We start from the raw sequence: 18,139 nt of genomic DNA on the forward strand, positions 1-18,139 counted from the left end.
CTCATTGCAGCTGGGAAAAGGGAATTTAAAAAACCCTCTGCTCCTGGGAGAGGCGCAGGAAACACTCTCCTATACAAGAATCACCAGAGACATGAAGCAGAGTTTGTCTGCCAGGAGGAGGAGAGGAAGGATCACCAGGAAAACCCTAGCATTGAGACCCAGGGACACAGGCTCTACCTGAGACCGAGGCTGAAGCAAAAAACCAGAATGCCTCTCCCTACTAGGCTAGCAAGTATCTTGTAACAAATAGCAGCAGTCTGCCACAGGGGAAGGGACAAAGGCATGGCAAGAGACCCTCTCGGAGGTGCAGGCTTGCAGAATAGTCTAAAGCCTACCACCACCACAAAAAAAGTACTACTAATTGCCAAAAACTGGAAACAACTGGTGACTAGATAAACAAAATGTTACATATTCATACAAAGGAATACTATTCAGCAATCAAAAGGAACAAACTACTGATATTTGCAACAACATGAATGAATCTCAAATACATTATGCTAAGTGAAAAAAGCCAAACTCAAGAGGCCACATATTGTATGGTTTCATTGATAAAACATTCTAGAATAGGCAAAGCTATAGGGATAGAGAACAGATCAGTGGCTAGAAGTGGGGCAAAGGGTTAACTACAAAAGGGCAGGAAGGATTTTTGAGAGGTTAGGGAACTGTTGCATATCCTGATTGTGGTGGTGGTTACACGGCATGCAACTGTCAGAACACATAGCACTGCACACTCAAAAGGGAGATTTTACTGTTTGTAACATATCTCAAAAACATATTTAAAATTTTTAAATAGCACTTCATTAAAATTAAGTTTTGATCATCAAAAGCACCATTAAGAGAGTAAAGAGACAAGCCACAGACTGGGAGAAAATTAGAAAAGAACATAGGACTTGTATCCAGAATACATAAAGAACATGCAAATGAATAAGAAAAAAGCAAACAACCAAATAGAAAAAAATAGGCAAAAGATATGAATGGACATTTCACAATATTCAACTGGCTATTAAGCATATAAAAAGATGCTTAGCATTATTAGTATCACAGAAATGCAAATTAAAACCTTACTGAGATACCACTTCACACCCACCAGATAGCTAAAATTAAAGATTGATAATACCAATGCTGGGGAGGATGTGGAGCAACTAAAACTGATTGTAAATTTGTACAACCACTTTGGAAATCTATTTGGCAGTATTTACTATAGTTAAACAAACACACACTTTATGACCCAGCAATTCCATTCTTAGGTATCTTTCCAACAGAAATGAATGCATATGTCCACCAAAAGACATGTTCAAGAACGTTCACAGCATCATTATTCATAACAAAAATCTGGGAACAACTCAAATTCCCATCAAGAGGAGAACAGATAAATAAATTGTAGTTCATGTAAACAATGAAATACTATCTAGCAATAAAGAAGAACAAATGCCTGTAACATGCATCAAGAATGAAACTCACAGATTCAATTAAAAGGGAAGTACAAAGAATATATACTGCATAGTTTCATTTTTATGAAGGTCATGAACAGGCAAAACTAATCTGTGTGATGACGTCAGGGTGGTATTTACTGAGAAGCAGCATGAGAGAGCCTTCTGAGGTAGCGGAATGTTATTTATCTTGATCTTGGTGGTGTTTACACGGGGGTATATGTAAAACTACACTGAATAGTGCACTTACATTTTCTGCACAATATACCTCAATATAATACAATTTGAAGAAAATATCACTCATAGCATTAATCAAAGACTAATGATAATGTGTGCAAAATTCACATAAACAGCCTAAAGTATGGAGACAACTCATATCACCTGGCACTTTGTGTTTCTTATCCTACAGAGAAAGAGGAAACATGCATTAGCTCTGTGGCACAGGGTAGATCAGCTTTGATGAAGCTTCTATTCCCCTTTGGGTTCCACGGTTATGCAATGTCAAAAGAAACTTATCTTTTGGTTTAAAAAAATACAGAATATGCTTCTTCTGCTAATATTTTAAAACAGAGACATTTGTTTCTATATGTTATTAATTGCTATAGTGTAATGTCTGCCAGCCTTTTTTCTGTCAAGAGAATAAAATTTCTGGTTGCACTATCAGCCTCCAACCATATTATTTATTGATAAATCAAGATTAGTAACACTTCACTGTATGTCTTCTATACCACAATACAATTTGTTTTTAGTGGCCTCTTGCCAACACTCCTAGGGAGGCCATATCCCCATTGGGTCTTCAGGATTCATACACATGAGACAACGTCCTAGGGGTGTGGTTATTTCCCAACACAGTACTCTTGGTTTCAGTTCTGTCACTGAGGCGGCTCCTCTATATTTGACTGTGAGCATCCACCAGTCTTCTATCCTCCCAACTACAGAAGTTACACACTAAGCTCTCAAATCATCCTGGAGGCCCTTCACTGGGTCAGAAGAGAAGGAAAACCCTATCTATGTATACACAGCCCAGTAAACTTTCCCCAATATCTGTCCTCACAAATCCTCTCTCCCTTTCATAACTTAACCTTTTTTATATCTTTGATGTGACTTGAGAGGTCCAAGTGTCTTTGAACCACCATCAGACATTTACTTTATAATTGTGATCTGCACTTTAGTCCAGCACCTCACTTTGATGTGCAGTATTGATGGATGGTACTGGATGTTTCTATCAAAACTTCAGCATTGGCATCTTGTTATAATAGCTTTAGGTTGAACCATATGAAATTGTTAATTGTTGACTATTTTTGACCTAAAAGAACTACAATTCAAACTAATATTTTTATTCAAGATAGACTTTTTAGAGAAACTTAACTTAAGGTTGGGTTTGAACAAAAGTGGATTCATTCATGAATACTCAAATACTGAAACACTTCTGTGAAGCATCTTACCTTGGCTTTCAACTCAGCGCACAATTCCTGTTGCTTTTTCCTGTCTTTAGCCAATGTGCTCTCCATTTCATGAGCTGCACAAGCCTCGGCAACGGTCATCACAGCCTTCTGTATAAAGTCTTTCCTATTCTTATTCCAATTTGATATCAAGATCTTTCGCTGCTCTCTAGCAAAATGATACTGGTCACAGTATTTCTCATGTTCAACCTGAAAAGGTAACAGATAGTAAATATATATCATTATGTTTACATTGTGTTTACATTGTGTTACTCCATCTTTAAATCATTTTTTGTATTTTAACAATTATTTCAAGGGTTTAGACAATATGCTAATAAACTGAGAAAATTGTGGCAATAATCCTAAAAACTCAGTTTTGTCTTTAATTACTGAAACATTCAGGTGTTCAAATATCTAAACTTGAAGTAATTACAGCAGTGACCCTTAGCCTTGTCCACATCAAACTCCTGGGGACATATCTCTTTAGCATCAACAAAAGTAGCTCCTTTTGGCAATCATTCTCAACCAGGGGATGTGTCTGAGTTTTGGAGGAAAGAGCAGGAATGGAGATAGACTAAGTAGTTTGAAAAATCTTGGTAGTTGATTGCAATATGCTCCTCATATGAAAGTATGTCCCCTCAAGTGGAGAGTCACTGACCTAAATAATACTTTGTCTTTTTCTTTTTTAAAAATTATTTTATTAGAAAAATTGTGGGTTTACAGAATAGTCACACATAAAATATAGATTTACCATATACCACCCCACCACCAACACCTTGCATTGGTGTGGAACATTTGTTACAATTGATGATACCACATTTTGGTAATTGTACTATTTTTTTAAAATTAGTTATCTTTATTACAACTGATGAAAGGATGTTAAAATAGTACTATTAACTATAGTCCATAGATTACATTAGGTGTATTTCCCCCCCATATATCACCCTAATATTAACACCTTGTATTAGTGTCATGTATTTCTTACAGTTCATGAAAGAACATTCCTATAATTGTACTATTGACCCCAGTCCATCATCCACAACAGGGTTCACTGTGTTATATAATCCCATGTTTTACCTTCTAACTTTCATTCTGGTAACACACACGACCCCAAACTTCCCCTTTCAACCACAGTTGCATACATAATTCTGTTAATTATACTCAAATACTGTGCTACCACCACCACTACCATCCATTACCAAATCATTGCACTCAATCTAAATAGAAATTCTGTACAACTTAAGCACCAACTCCCCATTCTCTAACACCAATCTAACCTCTGGTAACCTATATTCTAGATTCTAACGATATAAGTTTGCTTATTATAATGATTTCATATCAGTGAGATCATACAATATTTGTCCTTTTGTGTCTGGCTTATTTCACTCAGCAAAATGTCCTCAAGGTTCATCCATGTTGTTGCATGCAACAGGACTTCATTCCTTTTTAGAGGTGAATAATATTCCATTGTATGTATATAGCACATTTTGTTTATCCATTCATCAGTTGAAGGACACTTGGGTCGCTTCTTTCTTTTGGAAATTGTGAATAATGCCATTATGAACATCATTATGCAATTATCTGTTTGAGTCTCTGCTTTCAATTCTTCTGGGTATATAACTAATAGCAGGATTCCCAGGTCATATGGTGATTCTATACTTAGCTTCCCGAGGAACTGCCAGACTGTCTTCCACAACAGCTGCACCATTTAACATTCCCAGCAGCAATGAATGAGTGTTCCTATTTCTCCACATCCTCTCCAACACTTGTAGTTTTCTGTTTTTTCAATAGTAGCCATTCTAGTAGGTGTGAAATAATGTCTCACTGTAATTTTGGTTTGCATTTCTTTAATAGCTAGTGATGTTGAGCACCTTTTCATGTGCTTTTTGGCCATTTATATATTCTCTTCGGAGAAATGTCTATTCATGTTCTTTTGCCCATTTTTAATTGGTTGATTGTCTTTTTATTGTTGAGTTATAGGATTTCTTTAAATATTCTGGATGTTGAACCTTTGTTACATATGTGATTTCCAAATATTTTCTCCCATTGAGTAGGTAGTCTTTTCACTCTCACCTCCTCAAAATTAATAACATTTTTGATGCATCAAGGATGACAAACTCAAAAAAGTTATTAATTTTGAGGAGGTCCCATTTATCTATTTTTCCTTTGTTGCCTATGCTTTGGGTGTTAAATCCAAGAAACCATTTCCTAACACAAGATCCCAAAGATGCTTCCCTACATTTTCTTTTAGGAGTTTTACAGTCCTGGTTCTAATATTGAAGTCTTTGATTCATTTTTAGTTAATTTTTGTGTATGGTGTGAGATAGGGACCCTCTTTCATTCTTTTACATATGAATATCCAATGCTCCCAGACCTATTTGTTAAAGAGACTATTCTTTCCCAGTAGAGTGGACTTGGCACCCTAGTCAAAAATCAATTGGCCATAGATGCGAAGGTCTATTTCTGAACTCTCAGTTCAATTTCATTGGTCAATATACTTATCCTTGTGCCAGTACCATGCTGTTGTGACCATATAGCTTTGTAACATATTTTAAAGTCAAGAAGTGTGAGTCCTCTAACTTCATTCTTATTTTTCAAGCTGTTTTTTGCTATTCAGGGCCTGTCACCCATCCAAATAAATTTGATAATTGGCTATTCCATTTATGCAAAGTAGGCCATTGAAATTTTGATTGGTATTGTGTCAAATCTGTAAATCATTTTTGCTAGAATTGACATCATAACGATATTTAGTATTAGAACACATGAAAATGGAATTTCCTTCCATTTATCTATGTCTTCTTTGATTTCTTTTAGCAATGTTTTCTTGTTTTCTGTGTACAAGTCCTTTACATCCTTGGTTAAATTTGACTCTTTCAGTTGCTATTGTAGATGGAATTTTTTCTTGATTTCCTCCTCAGATTGCTCATTACAAGTATATAAACATTATTGATTTTTGCATGCTGATCTTGTACCTCGCCACTTTGAGAATTAATTTATAAGCTTTTGTAGCTTTGTTTTAGATTTTTGGGGACTTTCTCTATATAGGATTATGTCATCTGCAAATAGTGAAAGTTTTACTTCTTCCTTTCCCATTTGGGCACATTTTATTTCTTTTCCTTGCCTAACTTTGCTGACTAGAACTTTCAGAGCAATGTTGAATAACAGTGTTGACAGTGAGCATCCTTCTCTTGTCCCAGATCTTAGAGGGAAAGCTTTCAGTCTTTCACCATTGAGTATGATGTTAGCTGTGGGTTTTTCATATATGCTCTTTATAGTGCTAAGGAAGTTTCCCTTTATTCCTATTTTTCTAAGTGTTTTTATCAAGAAAGATGTTGGATTTTGTCAAATGCCTTTCCTGTGTAAATCAAGATGATCATTGTGGTTTTTCCCCTTCATTTTCTGAATGTGGTATATTATATTAATTTTCTTGTGTTGAGCCACCCTTGCATACCTGGGATGAAACCCACTTGATCATGGGATGTAATTTTTTTAATGTCCTTTTGGATTCAGTTTACCAGTATTTTGTTGAGGATTTTTGCATCTTTATTCATAAGACATACTGTTCTGCAATTTTCTTTTTTTTTTTTAACAGTATCTTTACAAGGCTTAAATATTAGGGTGATATTGGCCTTATAGAATTAGTCAGGTAGTGTTCCCTCCTCTTCAATGTTTTGGAAGAGTTTTAGCAGGATTGGTATTAATTCTTCTTAGAATGATTGGTAGAATTCACCTGTGAAGCCATCTGGTCTGGGATTTTCTTTGGTGGGAGGTTTTTGATGACTTATTCGATCTCTCTACTTGTAATTGATCTATTAAGGTCTTCTATTTCTTCTAGAGTCAGTGTAGGTTGTGTGTTTCTAGGAATTTGTCCAGTTCATCTAAGTTGTCTAATTTGTTGGCACACAGTTGTTCACAGCAACTTCTTATGATCTTTTTTATTTCTGTGCAGTCAGTAGTAATGGCCCCCCTCTTATTTCTGATTTTATTTATTTGTATCTTCTCTCTTTTTTTCCTTTGTTAGTTTAGCTAAAGGTTTTGCCAATTTTATTGATCTTTTCAAAGAACCAAGTTTTAGTTTTGTTTAGTCCTATTGTTTTTTATTCTCAATTTCATTTCTTTTTGCTCTAATCTTTGTTATTTCTTTCCTTTTGCTTCTTTTGGAATTAGTTTGCTGTTTTTTTTTGTCGTTCTTTCAGGTGTGCAGCCTGCTCTAAGGAATGTGGACTCATGCCATCTCCACAGTTGCAAGAGACAATTTTATGAATCTCATAATATTTGCAGATATCTCCTATCAGTTCTATTTCCTAGAGAATCCTGACTAATACACCTGTATGTGACAAATTGCTTTTCTCTTGCTGCTTTCATAATTCTTTCTTTAGATTTGTCATTTGACATTCTGATTAGTGTATGTCTCAGAGTAGGTCTATTAGTATTTATTCTGTTTGCAGCACATTACACTTCTTGGACATGTATATTTATATCTTTCATAAGAGTTGGGAAATTTTCGGCCATAATTTCTTCAAATATTCTTTTCTGCCCCTTTTTCTCTTCTCTTCTCCTTCTGAGACCCCATGATGCATATGTTTGTGCACTTCATGCTGTCACTCAAATCCTTGAGACACTGCCCAATTTTTTCTATTCTTTTCTTTTTTTTTTTTTTATTAATCTTCATTTTATTGAGATATATTCATATACCATGCAGTCATACAAAACAAATCGTACTTTCGATTGTTCACAGTACCATTACATAGTTGTACATTCATCACCCAAATCAATCCCTGACACCTTCATTAGCACACACACAAGAATAACAAGAATAATAATTAGAGTAAAAAAGCAATTGAAGTAAAAAAGAACACTGGGTACCTTTGTCTGTTTGTTTCCTTCCCCTATTTTTCTACTCATCCATCCATAAACTAGACAAAGTGGAGTGTGGTCCTTATGGCTTTCCCAATCCCCTTGTCACCCCTCATAAGCTACATTTTTATACAACTGTCTTCGAGATTCATGGGTTCTGGGTTGTAGTTTGATAGTTTCAGGTATCCACCACCAGCTACCCCAATTCTTTAGAACCTAAAAAGGGTTGTCTAAAGTGTGCGTAAGAGTGCCCACCAGAGTGACCTCTCGGCTCCTTTTGGATTCTCTCTGCCACTGAAGCTTATTTCATTTCCTTTCACATCCCCCTTTTGGTCAAGAAGATGTTCTCCGTCCCACGATGCCAGGTCTACATTCCTCCCCGGGAGTCATATTCCACGTTGCCAGGGAGATTCACTCCCCTGGGTGTCTGATCCCACGTAGTGGGGAGGGCAGTGATTTCACCTTTCAAGTTGGCTTAGCTAGAGAGACAGGGCCACATCTGAGCAACAAAGAGGCATTCGGGAGGAGGCTCTTAGGCACAACCATAGGGAGGCCTAGCCTCTCCTTTGCAGCAACCGTCTTCCCAAGGGTAAAACCTGTGGTAGAGGGCTCAACCCATCAAACCACCAGTCCCCTATGTCTGTGGTCATGTTAGCAACCATGGAGGTGGGGTAGGCCAATACCCCTGCATTCTCCACAGGCTCCTCAAGGGGGCACTGCATCTTTTTTTTTTCCTTGTTTTTTTTTTTAACTTTCCCTTCTTTTTTAAATCAATGTATGAAAAAAAAGTTAAAAAGAAAACAAACATACAATAAAAGAACATTTTAAAGAGACCATAACAAGGGAGTAAGAAAAAGACAACTAACCTAAGATAACTGCTTAACTTCCAACATGTTCCTACTTTACCCCAAGAAAGTTACATAATATAGCAACATTTCTGTGAGCTTGCTCCTACTATATCCATCAGAAATTAACAGACCATAGTCATTCCTGGGCATCCCCAGAACGTTAAATAGCTTATCTGTTCTTCTTGGATTATTGTTCCCCCTTCCTTAATTGCTCTCTATTGCTAGTTCCCCTACATTCTACATTATAAGCCATTTGTTTTATATTTCTCAAAGTTCACATTAGTGGTAGCATATAATATTTCTCTTTTTGTGCCTGGCTTATTTCGCTTAGCATTATGTCTTCAAGGTTCATCCATGTTGTCATATGTTTGACGAGATCGTTCCTTCTTACTGCCGCGTAGTATTCCATCTTGTGTATATACCACATTTTATTTATCCACTCATCTGTTGAAGGACATTTGGGTTGTTTCCATCTTTTGGCAATTGTGAATAATGCTGCTATGAACATTGGCGTGCAGATATCTGTTCGTGTCACTGCTTTCCGATCTTCCGGGTATATACCGAGAAGTGCAATCGCTGGGTCGAATGGTAACTCTATATCTAGTTTTCTAAGGAACTGCCAGACTGACTTCCAGAGTGGCTGAACCATTATACAGTCCCACCAACAGTGAATAAGAGTTCCAATTTCTCCACATCCCCTCCAGCATTTGTAGTTTCCTGTTTGTTTAATGGCAGCCATTCTAACCGGTGTTAGATGGTATCTCATTGTGGTCTTAATTTGCATCTCTCTAATAGCTAGTGAAGCTGAACATTTTTTCATGTGTTTCCTGGCCATTTGTATTTCCTCTTCAGAGAACTGTCTTTTCATGTCTTTTGCCCATTTTATAATTGGGCCGACTGTACTACTGTCATTGAGTTGTAGGATTTCTTTATATATGCAAGATATCAGTCTTTTGTCAGATACATGGTTTCCAAAAATTTTTTCCCATTGAGTTGGCTGCCTCTTTACCTTTTTGAGAAATTCCTTTGAGGTGCAGAAACTTCTAAGCTTGAGGAGTTCCCATTTATCTATTTTCTCTTTTGTTGCTTGTGCTTTGGGTGTAAAGTCTAGGAAGTGGCCGCCTAATACAAGGTCTTGAAGATGTTTTCCTACATTATCTTCTAGGAGTTTTATGGTACTTTCTTTTATATTGAGATCTTTGGTCCATTTTGAGTTAATTTTTGTGTAGGGGGTGAGGTAGGGGTCCTCTTTCATTCTTTTGGATATGGATATCCAACTCTCCCAGCCCCATTTGTTGAAAAGACCATTATGACTCAGTTCAGTGACTTTGGGGGCCTTATCAAAGATCAGTTGGCCATAGATCTGAGGGTCTATCTCCGAATTCTCAATTCGATTCCATTGATCTATATGTCTATCTTTGTGCCAGTACCATGCTGTTTTGGTAACTGTGGCTTTATAATAAGCTTCAAAGTCAGGGAGTGTAAGTCCTCCCACTTCGTTTTTCTTTTTTAGAGTGTCTTTAGCAATTCGAGGCATCTTCCCTTTCCAAATAAATTTGATAACTAGCTTTTCCAAGTCTGCAAAGTAGGTTGTTGGAATTTTGATTGGGATTGCATTGAATCTGTAGATGAGTTTGGGTAGAATTGACATCTTAATGACATTTAGTCTTCCTATCCATGAACATGGAATATTTTTCCATCTTTTAAGGTCCCCTTCTATTTCTTTTAGTAGAGTTATGTAGTTTTCTTTGTATAGGTCTTTTACATCTTTGGTTAAGTTTATTCCTAGGTACTTGATTTTTTTAGTTGCTATTGAAAATGGTATCTTTTTCTTGAGTGTCTCTTCAGTTTGTTCATTTCTAGCATATAGAAACATTACTGACTTATGTGCATTAACCTTGTATCCCGCTACTTTGCTAAATTTGTTTATTAGCTCTAGTAGCTGTATCGTCGATTTCTCAGGGTTTTCTAGATATAAGATCATATCATCTGCAAACAATGACAGTTTTACTTCTTCTTGTCCAATTTGGATGCCTTTTATTTCTTTGTCTTGCCGGATTGCCCTGGCTAGCACTTCCAGCACAATGTTGAATAACAGTGGTGACAGCGGGAATCCTTGTCTTGTTCCTGATCTTAGAGGGAAGGCTTTCAGTCTCTCACCATTGAGTACTATGCTGGCTGTGGGTTTTTCATATATGCTCTTTATCATGTTGAGGAAGTTTCCTTCAATTCCTACCTTTTGAAGTGTTTTTATCAAAAAGGGATGTTGGATTTTGTCAAATGCTTTTTCAGCATCTATTGAGATGATCAATTGATTTTTCCCTTTTGACTTGTTAATGTGTTGTAATACATTGATTGATTTTCTTATGTTGAACCATCCTTGCATGCCTGAAATAAACCCCACTTGGTCATGGCATATGATTTTTTTAATGTGTCTTTGGATTCGATTTGCAAGTATTTTGTTGAGGATTTTTGCATCTATATTCATTAGGGAGATTGGCCGGTAGTTTTCCTTTTTTGTAACATCTTTGCCTGGTTTTGGTATTAGATTGATGTTAGCTTCATAAAATGAGTTAGGTAGTGTTCCATTTTCTTCAATGTTTTGAAAGAGTTTGAGTAAGATTGGTGTCAGTTCTTTCTGGAAAGTTTGGTAGAATTCCCCTGTGAAGCCATCTGGCCCTGGGCATTTATTTGTGGGAAGATTTTTGCTGACTGATTGGATCTCTTTGCTTGTGATGGGTTGGTTGAGGTCTTCTATTTCTTCTCTGGTCAGTCTAGGTTGTTCATATGTTTCCAGGAAATTGTCCATTTCCTCTACATTATCCAGTTTGTTGCCATACAGTTGTTCATAGTATCCTCTTATAATTTTTTTAATTTCTTCAGGATCTGCAGTTATGTCACCTTTTTCATTCATTATTTTGTTTATATGTGTCTTCTCTCTTTTTGATTTAGTCAGTCTAGCTAGGGGCTTGTCAATCTTGTTGATCTTCTCAAAGAACCAACTTTTGGTGATATTTATCCTCTCTATTGTTTTTTTGTTCTCTATGTCATTTATTTCTGCTTTAATCCTTGTTATTTCTTTTCTTGTACTTGGTTTAGGATTGGTTTGCTGTTCATTTTCTAGCTTCTTCAGTTGATCCATTAGTTCTTTGATTTTGGCTCTTTCTTCCTTTTTAATATATGCGTTTAGTGCTATAAATTTCCCCCTTAGCACTGCTTTTGCTGCATCCCATAGGTTTTGGTATGTTGTGTTCTCATTTTCATTCGTCTCTGTATATTTAGCAATTTCTCTTGCTATTTCTTCTTTAACCCACTGATTGTTTAGGGGTGTGTTGTTTAACCTCCAGGTACTTGTGAATTTTCTAAGTCTCTGATGGTTATTGACTTCTAATTGTATTCCATTGTGGTCAGAGAATGTGCTTTGAATAATTTCAATCTTTTTAAATTTATTGAGGCTTGTTTTATGTCCCAGCATATGATCTATTCTGGAGAAAGTTCCATGAGCACTAGAAAAGTATGTGTATCCTGGTGATTTGGGATGTAATGTCCTGTATATGTCTGTTAAATCTAATTCATTTATCAGATTGTTTAGGTTTCCAATTTCCTTATTGGTCTTCTGTCTGGTTGATCTATCTATAGGAGAGAGTGATGTGTTGAAGTCTCCCACAATTATTGTGGAAACATCAATTGCTTCCTTTAGTTTTGCCAGTGTTTCTCTCATGTATTTTGTGGCACCTTGGTTGGGTGCATAGACATTTATGATTGTTATTTCTTCTTGCTGAATTGCCCCTTTTATTAGTACGTAGTGGCCTTCTTTGTCTCTCAAAACATCCCTGCATTTGAAGTCTATTTTATCTGAGATTAATATTGCTACACCTGGTTTCTTTTGGCTGTAGCTGGCATGAAATATTTTTTTCCATCCTTTCACTTTCAGTTTCTTTGTGTCCCTGTGTCTAAGATGAGTCTCTTGTATGCAACATATTGATGGTTCATTTTTTTTTGATCCATTCTGCGAATCTATATCTTTTAATTGGGGAGTTTAATCCATTTACATTCAACGTTATAACCGTGAAGGCATTTCTTGAATCAGCCATCTTATCCTTTGCTTTATGTTTGTCATATTTTTCCCTTCTCTCTATTAATATCCTTTATTGTACCCATACCGAATCTCTTTAGTACTGAACCTTTCTCCAAGTCTCTCTGTCCTTTCTTTGTTTCTCTGTCTGTAGGGCTCCCTTTAGTATCTCCAGTAGGGCAGGTCTCTTGTTAGCAAATTCTCTCAGCATTTGTTTGTCTGTGAAAAATTTAAGCTCTCCCTCGAATTTGAAGGAGAGCTTTGCTGGATAAAGTATTCTTGGCTGGAAATTTTTCTCACTCAGAATTTTAAATATATCGTGCCACTGCCTTCTTGCCTCCATGGTGGCTGCTGAGTAGTCACTACTTAGTCTTATGCTGTTTCCTTTGTATGTGGTGAATTGCTTTTCTCTTGCTGCTTTCAGAACTTGCTCCTTCTCTTCTGTGTTTGATAGTGTGATCAGTATATGTCTCGGAGTGGGTTTATTTGGATTTATTCTATTTGGAGTTCGCTGAGCATTTATGATTTGTGTATTTATGTTATTTAGAAGATTTGGGAAGTTTTCCCCAACAATTTCTTTGAATACTCTTCCTAGACCTTTACCCTTTTCTTCCCCTTCTGGGACACCAATGAGTCTTATATTTGGACGTTTCATATTATCTATCATATCCCTGAGGTCCATTTCGAGTTTTTCAATTTTTTTCCCCATTCTTTCTTTTATGCTTTCATTTTCCATTCTGTCATCTTCGAGGTCACTGATTCGTTGTTCAACTTCCTCTAGTCTTGTACTATGAGTGTCCAGAATCTTTTTAATTTGGTCAACAGTTTCTTTAATTTCCATAAGATCATCCATTTTTTTATTTAGTCTTGCAATGTCTTCTTTATGCTCTTCTAGGGTCTTCTTGATTTCCTTTATCTCCCGTACTATGGTCTCATTGTTCATCTTTAGTTCTTTGAGTAGCTGCTCTAGGTGCTGTGTCTCTTCTGGTCTTTTGATTTGGGTGCTTGGGCTTGGGTTATCCATATCGTCTGGTTTTTTCATATGCTTTATAATTTTCTGTTGTTTTTGGCCTCGTGGCATTTGCTGAACTTGATAGGGTTCTTTTAGGATTTGTAGACCAATTGAAGTCCTTATCTCTAATTTATCAGATCTACAGCTTCGTGGAGTACACTTTCTCTAACTAACCAGCAGGTGGCATCCACGAGCCACCTGTTCTCCACAAGCCAGTTCTCCCCTGCTTAGCCTTTTTGGTGAGTGGGGGAGTGAGTCTTGTGGGGTCCAATTGGTGTACCAAGCTTGCGTGTGTAGTTGGTGTTGCCTGCCCTGTATATGGGGCGTGTTTCTGGGCAGTCGGGGAGAGGGGGGTGGCTCTAACAATCAAATCTCCCTGGTGATCCTAGATTTTTAAAGCTGCTGCAATAGTCTAATCCTTCAGTTCAGTCCTGCCACAGTTTGTCTCTGCCACTGACCCACAAGTCCTTGGTATTGGCGTATGGCTCCTGAGACTTTCAAGTGGGCCCCTCTTCCAGGCCGTGCACCCCGGGTCCTCTGTTGAGGGATGGCTGTGCTATGTCACAGGTGAATGCCGTCCCCCCAGGGCAGTTCTGGGCTGCTGGGCTGTGTAGGGAGGCTCCCAGTCTGCTGAAATGATGGCTGAATGGGGCTTTGTTAATTCACACTGCTCTACCTTCCCATCTCTGGGACAATCAGCTGAGGTTGCAGGGAAGGCTAATTTCCACGCCCAGTTTTGTGGTGTGTGCCTGTTATTTGAAGCACTTCCGTCACAATGGGTTGTCTGGGGCAGTTCTGGGCTATGGGGCTGGCGATGGGCAGGAGTGTTTCCTGTCCACCAGGATGATGGCTGTGAGCGGACACCCCCCTTTTCTTGGGAAGTTGTGGTGTTTAGTGAATTTTCTCAGCCACTGGATTATTGCGTTTTGTCTCAGAGCTCTCCTAGTTCTGCTCTTGACTTGACCTGCCCAAATAGCAAGTCTTTGAAGCTTTCTGTATTGGGCTTCTTAGAGTAATTGTTTTAGAAAAAGAAAAAAGGATTAAAAAAAAAAAAAAAAAAACTGGCCCTCCTCAGAAATCTAATGGGTTATTGAAATGCTAAGAGACAAAGCAACCAGGACCATTAAGGAAAGGTCCACAGGGCAGAGAGATCAGCTTTTCTTCGGGATTTGCATATGCGCCTCAGGGCCCTTCCCCTTTCTATGTTCACCAGAACTCCAAAAATCCTCCGCTTTTATTTTGGAGTTTTTCGTGTTGTTTTTTTTCTATGCCTGTCTCCTCTCTGCTGGGCTGGCTGCTCTCAGATTCTCTGGTGTCTGGTCTCAGTCTATCTATGGTTGGAGTTTTAATCAGTAGAATGAGTTTCCGATAAGGGCAGCCACTGCAGTTCTCCCTTCTCCTTCCCGGAGCTGACAGCCCCTCCTCCCCCGGGACTGAGCCTGGCAGGGAGGGGCGCGGGTCCCCTGGCCGCAAAAACTTACAGATTTCGCTGATCTCAGCAGTTCCACGTTTTCATGAGTGTTGTATGAAGTATGCCCAAAGTCAGATTGCTCTGTGGTGTCCAGTCCACGCAGTTCCTGGCTTTCTACCTACTTTCCTGGAGGAGTAACTAAAACATACAGCTCACCAGTCTGCCATCTTGCCCCGCCTCCGCTATCTCTATTCTTTTCTCAGTCTGTTCTTTTGACTGCATGATTTTGATTATCCTGTCTTCTAGTTTGTTGATTCTTTCTTCTGCCTGTTCAAATCTGCTGTTGTATGCCTATAGTGTATTTTTAATCTCTACTATTGTGCCTTTCATCCCCATTAATTTTTATGTTTCTTTTTATATTTTCAAATTCTTCTGTATGTTCACACAGTTTTTTCCTACCTGATATTTTTCTCTTTCATTAATTCTGCATTTGTAGAGTCCTCTCTAGACTCTATCATCCTCCAGAGTTCTAAACATGTGTAGTTTGTCCTTTTATTCACTGAATCTCTGTGGAGTTTTTTTTCAGAGAATGTCTTCTACCACCATGTTGATGACTTCCCATAATTCTTTGTTTTTCCAGTATAGACACAGCCTCTGAATTTGACACATTATTTAACCCCTAAATGATGTGACAAAAGAACCTAGCAAAAGGATAAGGTAGGTCCTACCTAAAATAATACTTTATATATGGTTAATTAGGAACACAATAAAACCGACTACGACCTGACTTAAACCAAATATCAGCTACTAAAATCTTTTCTGTAAACCTCTTAGCTTTGTTTCTTAAAGCCAAAAGTAAACTTAACACCTATAAAACATTAAGAAAGCAAGCATACATTATGTGGAAATGCATATAATCAATTCCCTATAAGAAGGAAATGGAAAAATCTTTATCATGTTAATAGTAGGAAAATACAAAAATCTATTAAGTTAAAAATGACAGCTGGTAACAGAAGCAAGTAGAATCAACAGGGAATAAAAAGAAAGAGAATTAATTTAATAAATTAAGAATTTTTGAAAATCCAGAGTGGAGTATTTATTATAAACATATTCCTTATATAACAAGCATCTGTTATAAAAGGAAGGGTGGGAGAAGATATGAGAAGATGGAATAGGATAATTATACCCACTGTGTGGTCTTTGCTTCAGCTTCCTCATCTATAAAATAAGTATAACAGTAGTACCTCTCTCATCCATTGTATGTGTTAAAGGAGTTACACATGACTGACACACTGTAACTTCTATACACATTAGTATTATTACTTGCTGTGATTGTTAATTTTATGTGTCAATTTGGAAGGTTGTGATGCCCAGGCATTTGCTCAAGCACACACTGGCCTAATTGTTACTGTGAGGATATTAAGTACACAATGGGATTAGCATCCACAACCAGTTGACTTTAAGCAAAGGAGATTAACATCCATAATATGGTGTGCCACATCCAATCATTTGGAGCTCTTAAACAGCAAGAACTGAGGGTTCCAGGGATCAGAAGGAATTCTGCCTCAAGGCCTATACCCTTCACTCCTTGTTGACTTTCTAGCATAAAGAATTTGAACTCAATATTCAACATCACTCTCACTGTAATTTCCAGCCTCTGGCCTTGCCTATAAATTTGTGTGCATGTATGTATGTATACACACACACACACATACACACACACACACACACACACACACACACACAGAGATACATACACTGAGGCATGGCAGGCTCAATGCATTGGGGAATAGGCATCCCACTTTCAGGCAACCCCTGGCAGTAGCAGAACCCCTGAGAGTAGGCAGGTGATTGGTCACCTGAGGGTCAAACAGTAGCAGAGCAACTTCAGGAGTCACTGGAACGATCTCTAGGGCTACTAGGCACAGAGGGATTAAATGTTGCCACAGAACTCTCCTACCTTCAAATGTACTGTAGAGTCGAAATATGACCTGCACAGACTTTCAACCTATAACTCCATTATTGGAAAAAAAAAAAAAAAAAAAAAAAACAGCCTTGGAAAAACTAACTTTTAGAGCACAATTAAAAAATATATATATATTTTTTGTTTTCTATTTATTGACCACTAAAACAATTTAACTTGCCAGTATGCAGGGTCCAACACTTACCAGATCATACCTAGATTTGTGGGGAAAATATCTTTGTAACATGTCCAGATATAGAGTTCTTCTACCAAAGACATCTCTAGGATACTGATCCAAAATAGCCTGGTAAATCCAGTGGTCTTCTTTATTTAAATGGAAGTTTCTGGAAGAAAAAAAAAATCACAAAATATTATTAAACAATTGTGGAAGCTTGAAGAATTTTAAATTATCAAGCTATTAGCAAGTGATAATAATTATGTAAAGTGAAGTTCTGTGGTATTTTTTTTTACATACATTAGCCAAATTTGATATTGGGTATAGAAAAGGTTCTCAACTGTAATAAATATAATAGGTTATTTCAATCCTGTATTTGGTCTTGCCATGAATCCCAGGTATAATTTGAAGAAATGTGACAATTAGACATAATATTTTTAAATTTTAATTTCATTTTGCAAAAAAGATATTTTAAAAATCACAATGGATGAAATAAACAAAATTTGGAAAATAAATTATTATACATATCAATTAAAAAGGAATTTTGTTTATTCAACAAAAGTAAAGTCTGAGGAAAGCATTTATTTAAGGTTTGACTTTAAATGCAAGTCTAAAATTATCTTTTAACTTTATCCTCTCGACTTCTTGGTTGGTGGGGGTAAAACTAGAGATTGGTAGTTAAATTTCATATCACTAAAGAACGCATTTCTAAATGGGCTCCCTTTGAGTCACCTTCCCAACAGTCATATCCACGATGCTTCCAAAAGGCCTTTTTTTTCCGGAACACCCCTAGTCACTGGCCTGGTTTATGTTCTATATAAAGAAAAAGTATTAGTGTAGCCTTAAGAAGAGTGAAAAAGTTGCAATATCAGCTTGAACTCTAAACTGAATTAATCTATTTTCTTTGTATCCTGAATTTATTTGCA

The 18,139-nt window shown here is 37.2% G+C and overlaps 1 protein-coding gene across 2 annotated transcripts in view; it reads right to left on the bottom strand.

Annotated features, from left to right (window-relative positions):
* The window catches only part of CCDC148 (coiled-coil domain containing 148), a 312,951-nt gene that overhangs the window by 119,898 nt on the left and 174,914 nt on the right, over positions 1–18,139 (bottom strand). For both annotated transcript variants that reach the window (XM_037848948.1, XM_037848947.1), the window contains 2 exons: positions 17,244–17,382; positions 2,876–3,082 (listed from right to left, as the gene is read on the bottom strand). In XM_037848948.1, the coding sequence (XP_037704876.1) occupies positions 2,876–3,082; positions 17,244–17,382 (346 nt within the window). The remainder of the gene's footprint in view (positions 1–2,875; positions 3,083–17,243; positions 17,383–18,139) is intronic.

This window comes from Choloepus didactylus, chromosome 9 (assembly GCF_015220235.1).
Source record: "Choloepus didactylus isolate mChoDid1 chromosome 9, mChoDid1.pri, whole genome shotgun sequence".
In the NCBI taxonomy this organism is placed as follows: Eukaryota; Metazoa; Chordata; class Mammalia; order Pilosa; family Megalonychidae; genus Choloepus; species Choloepus didactylus.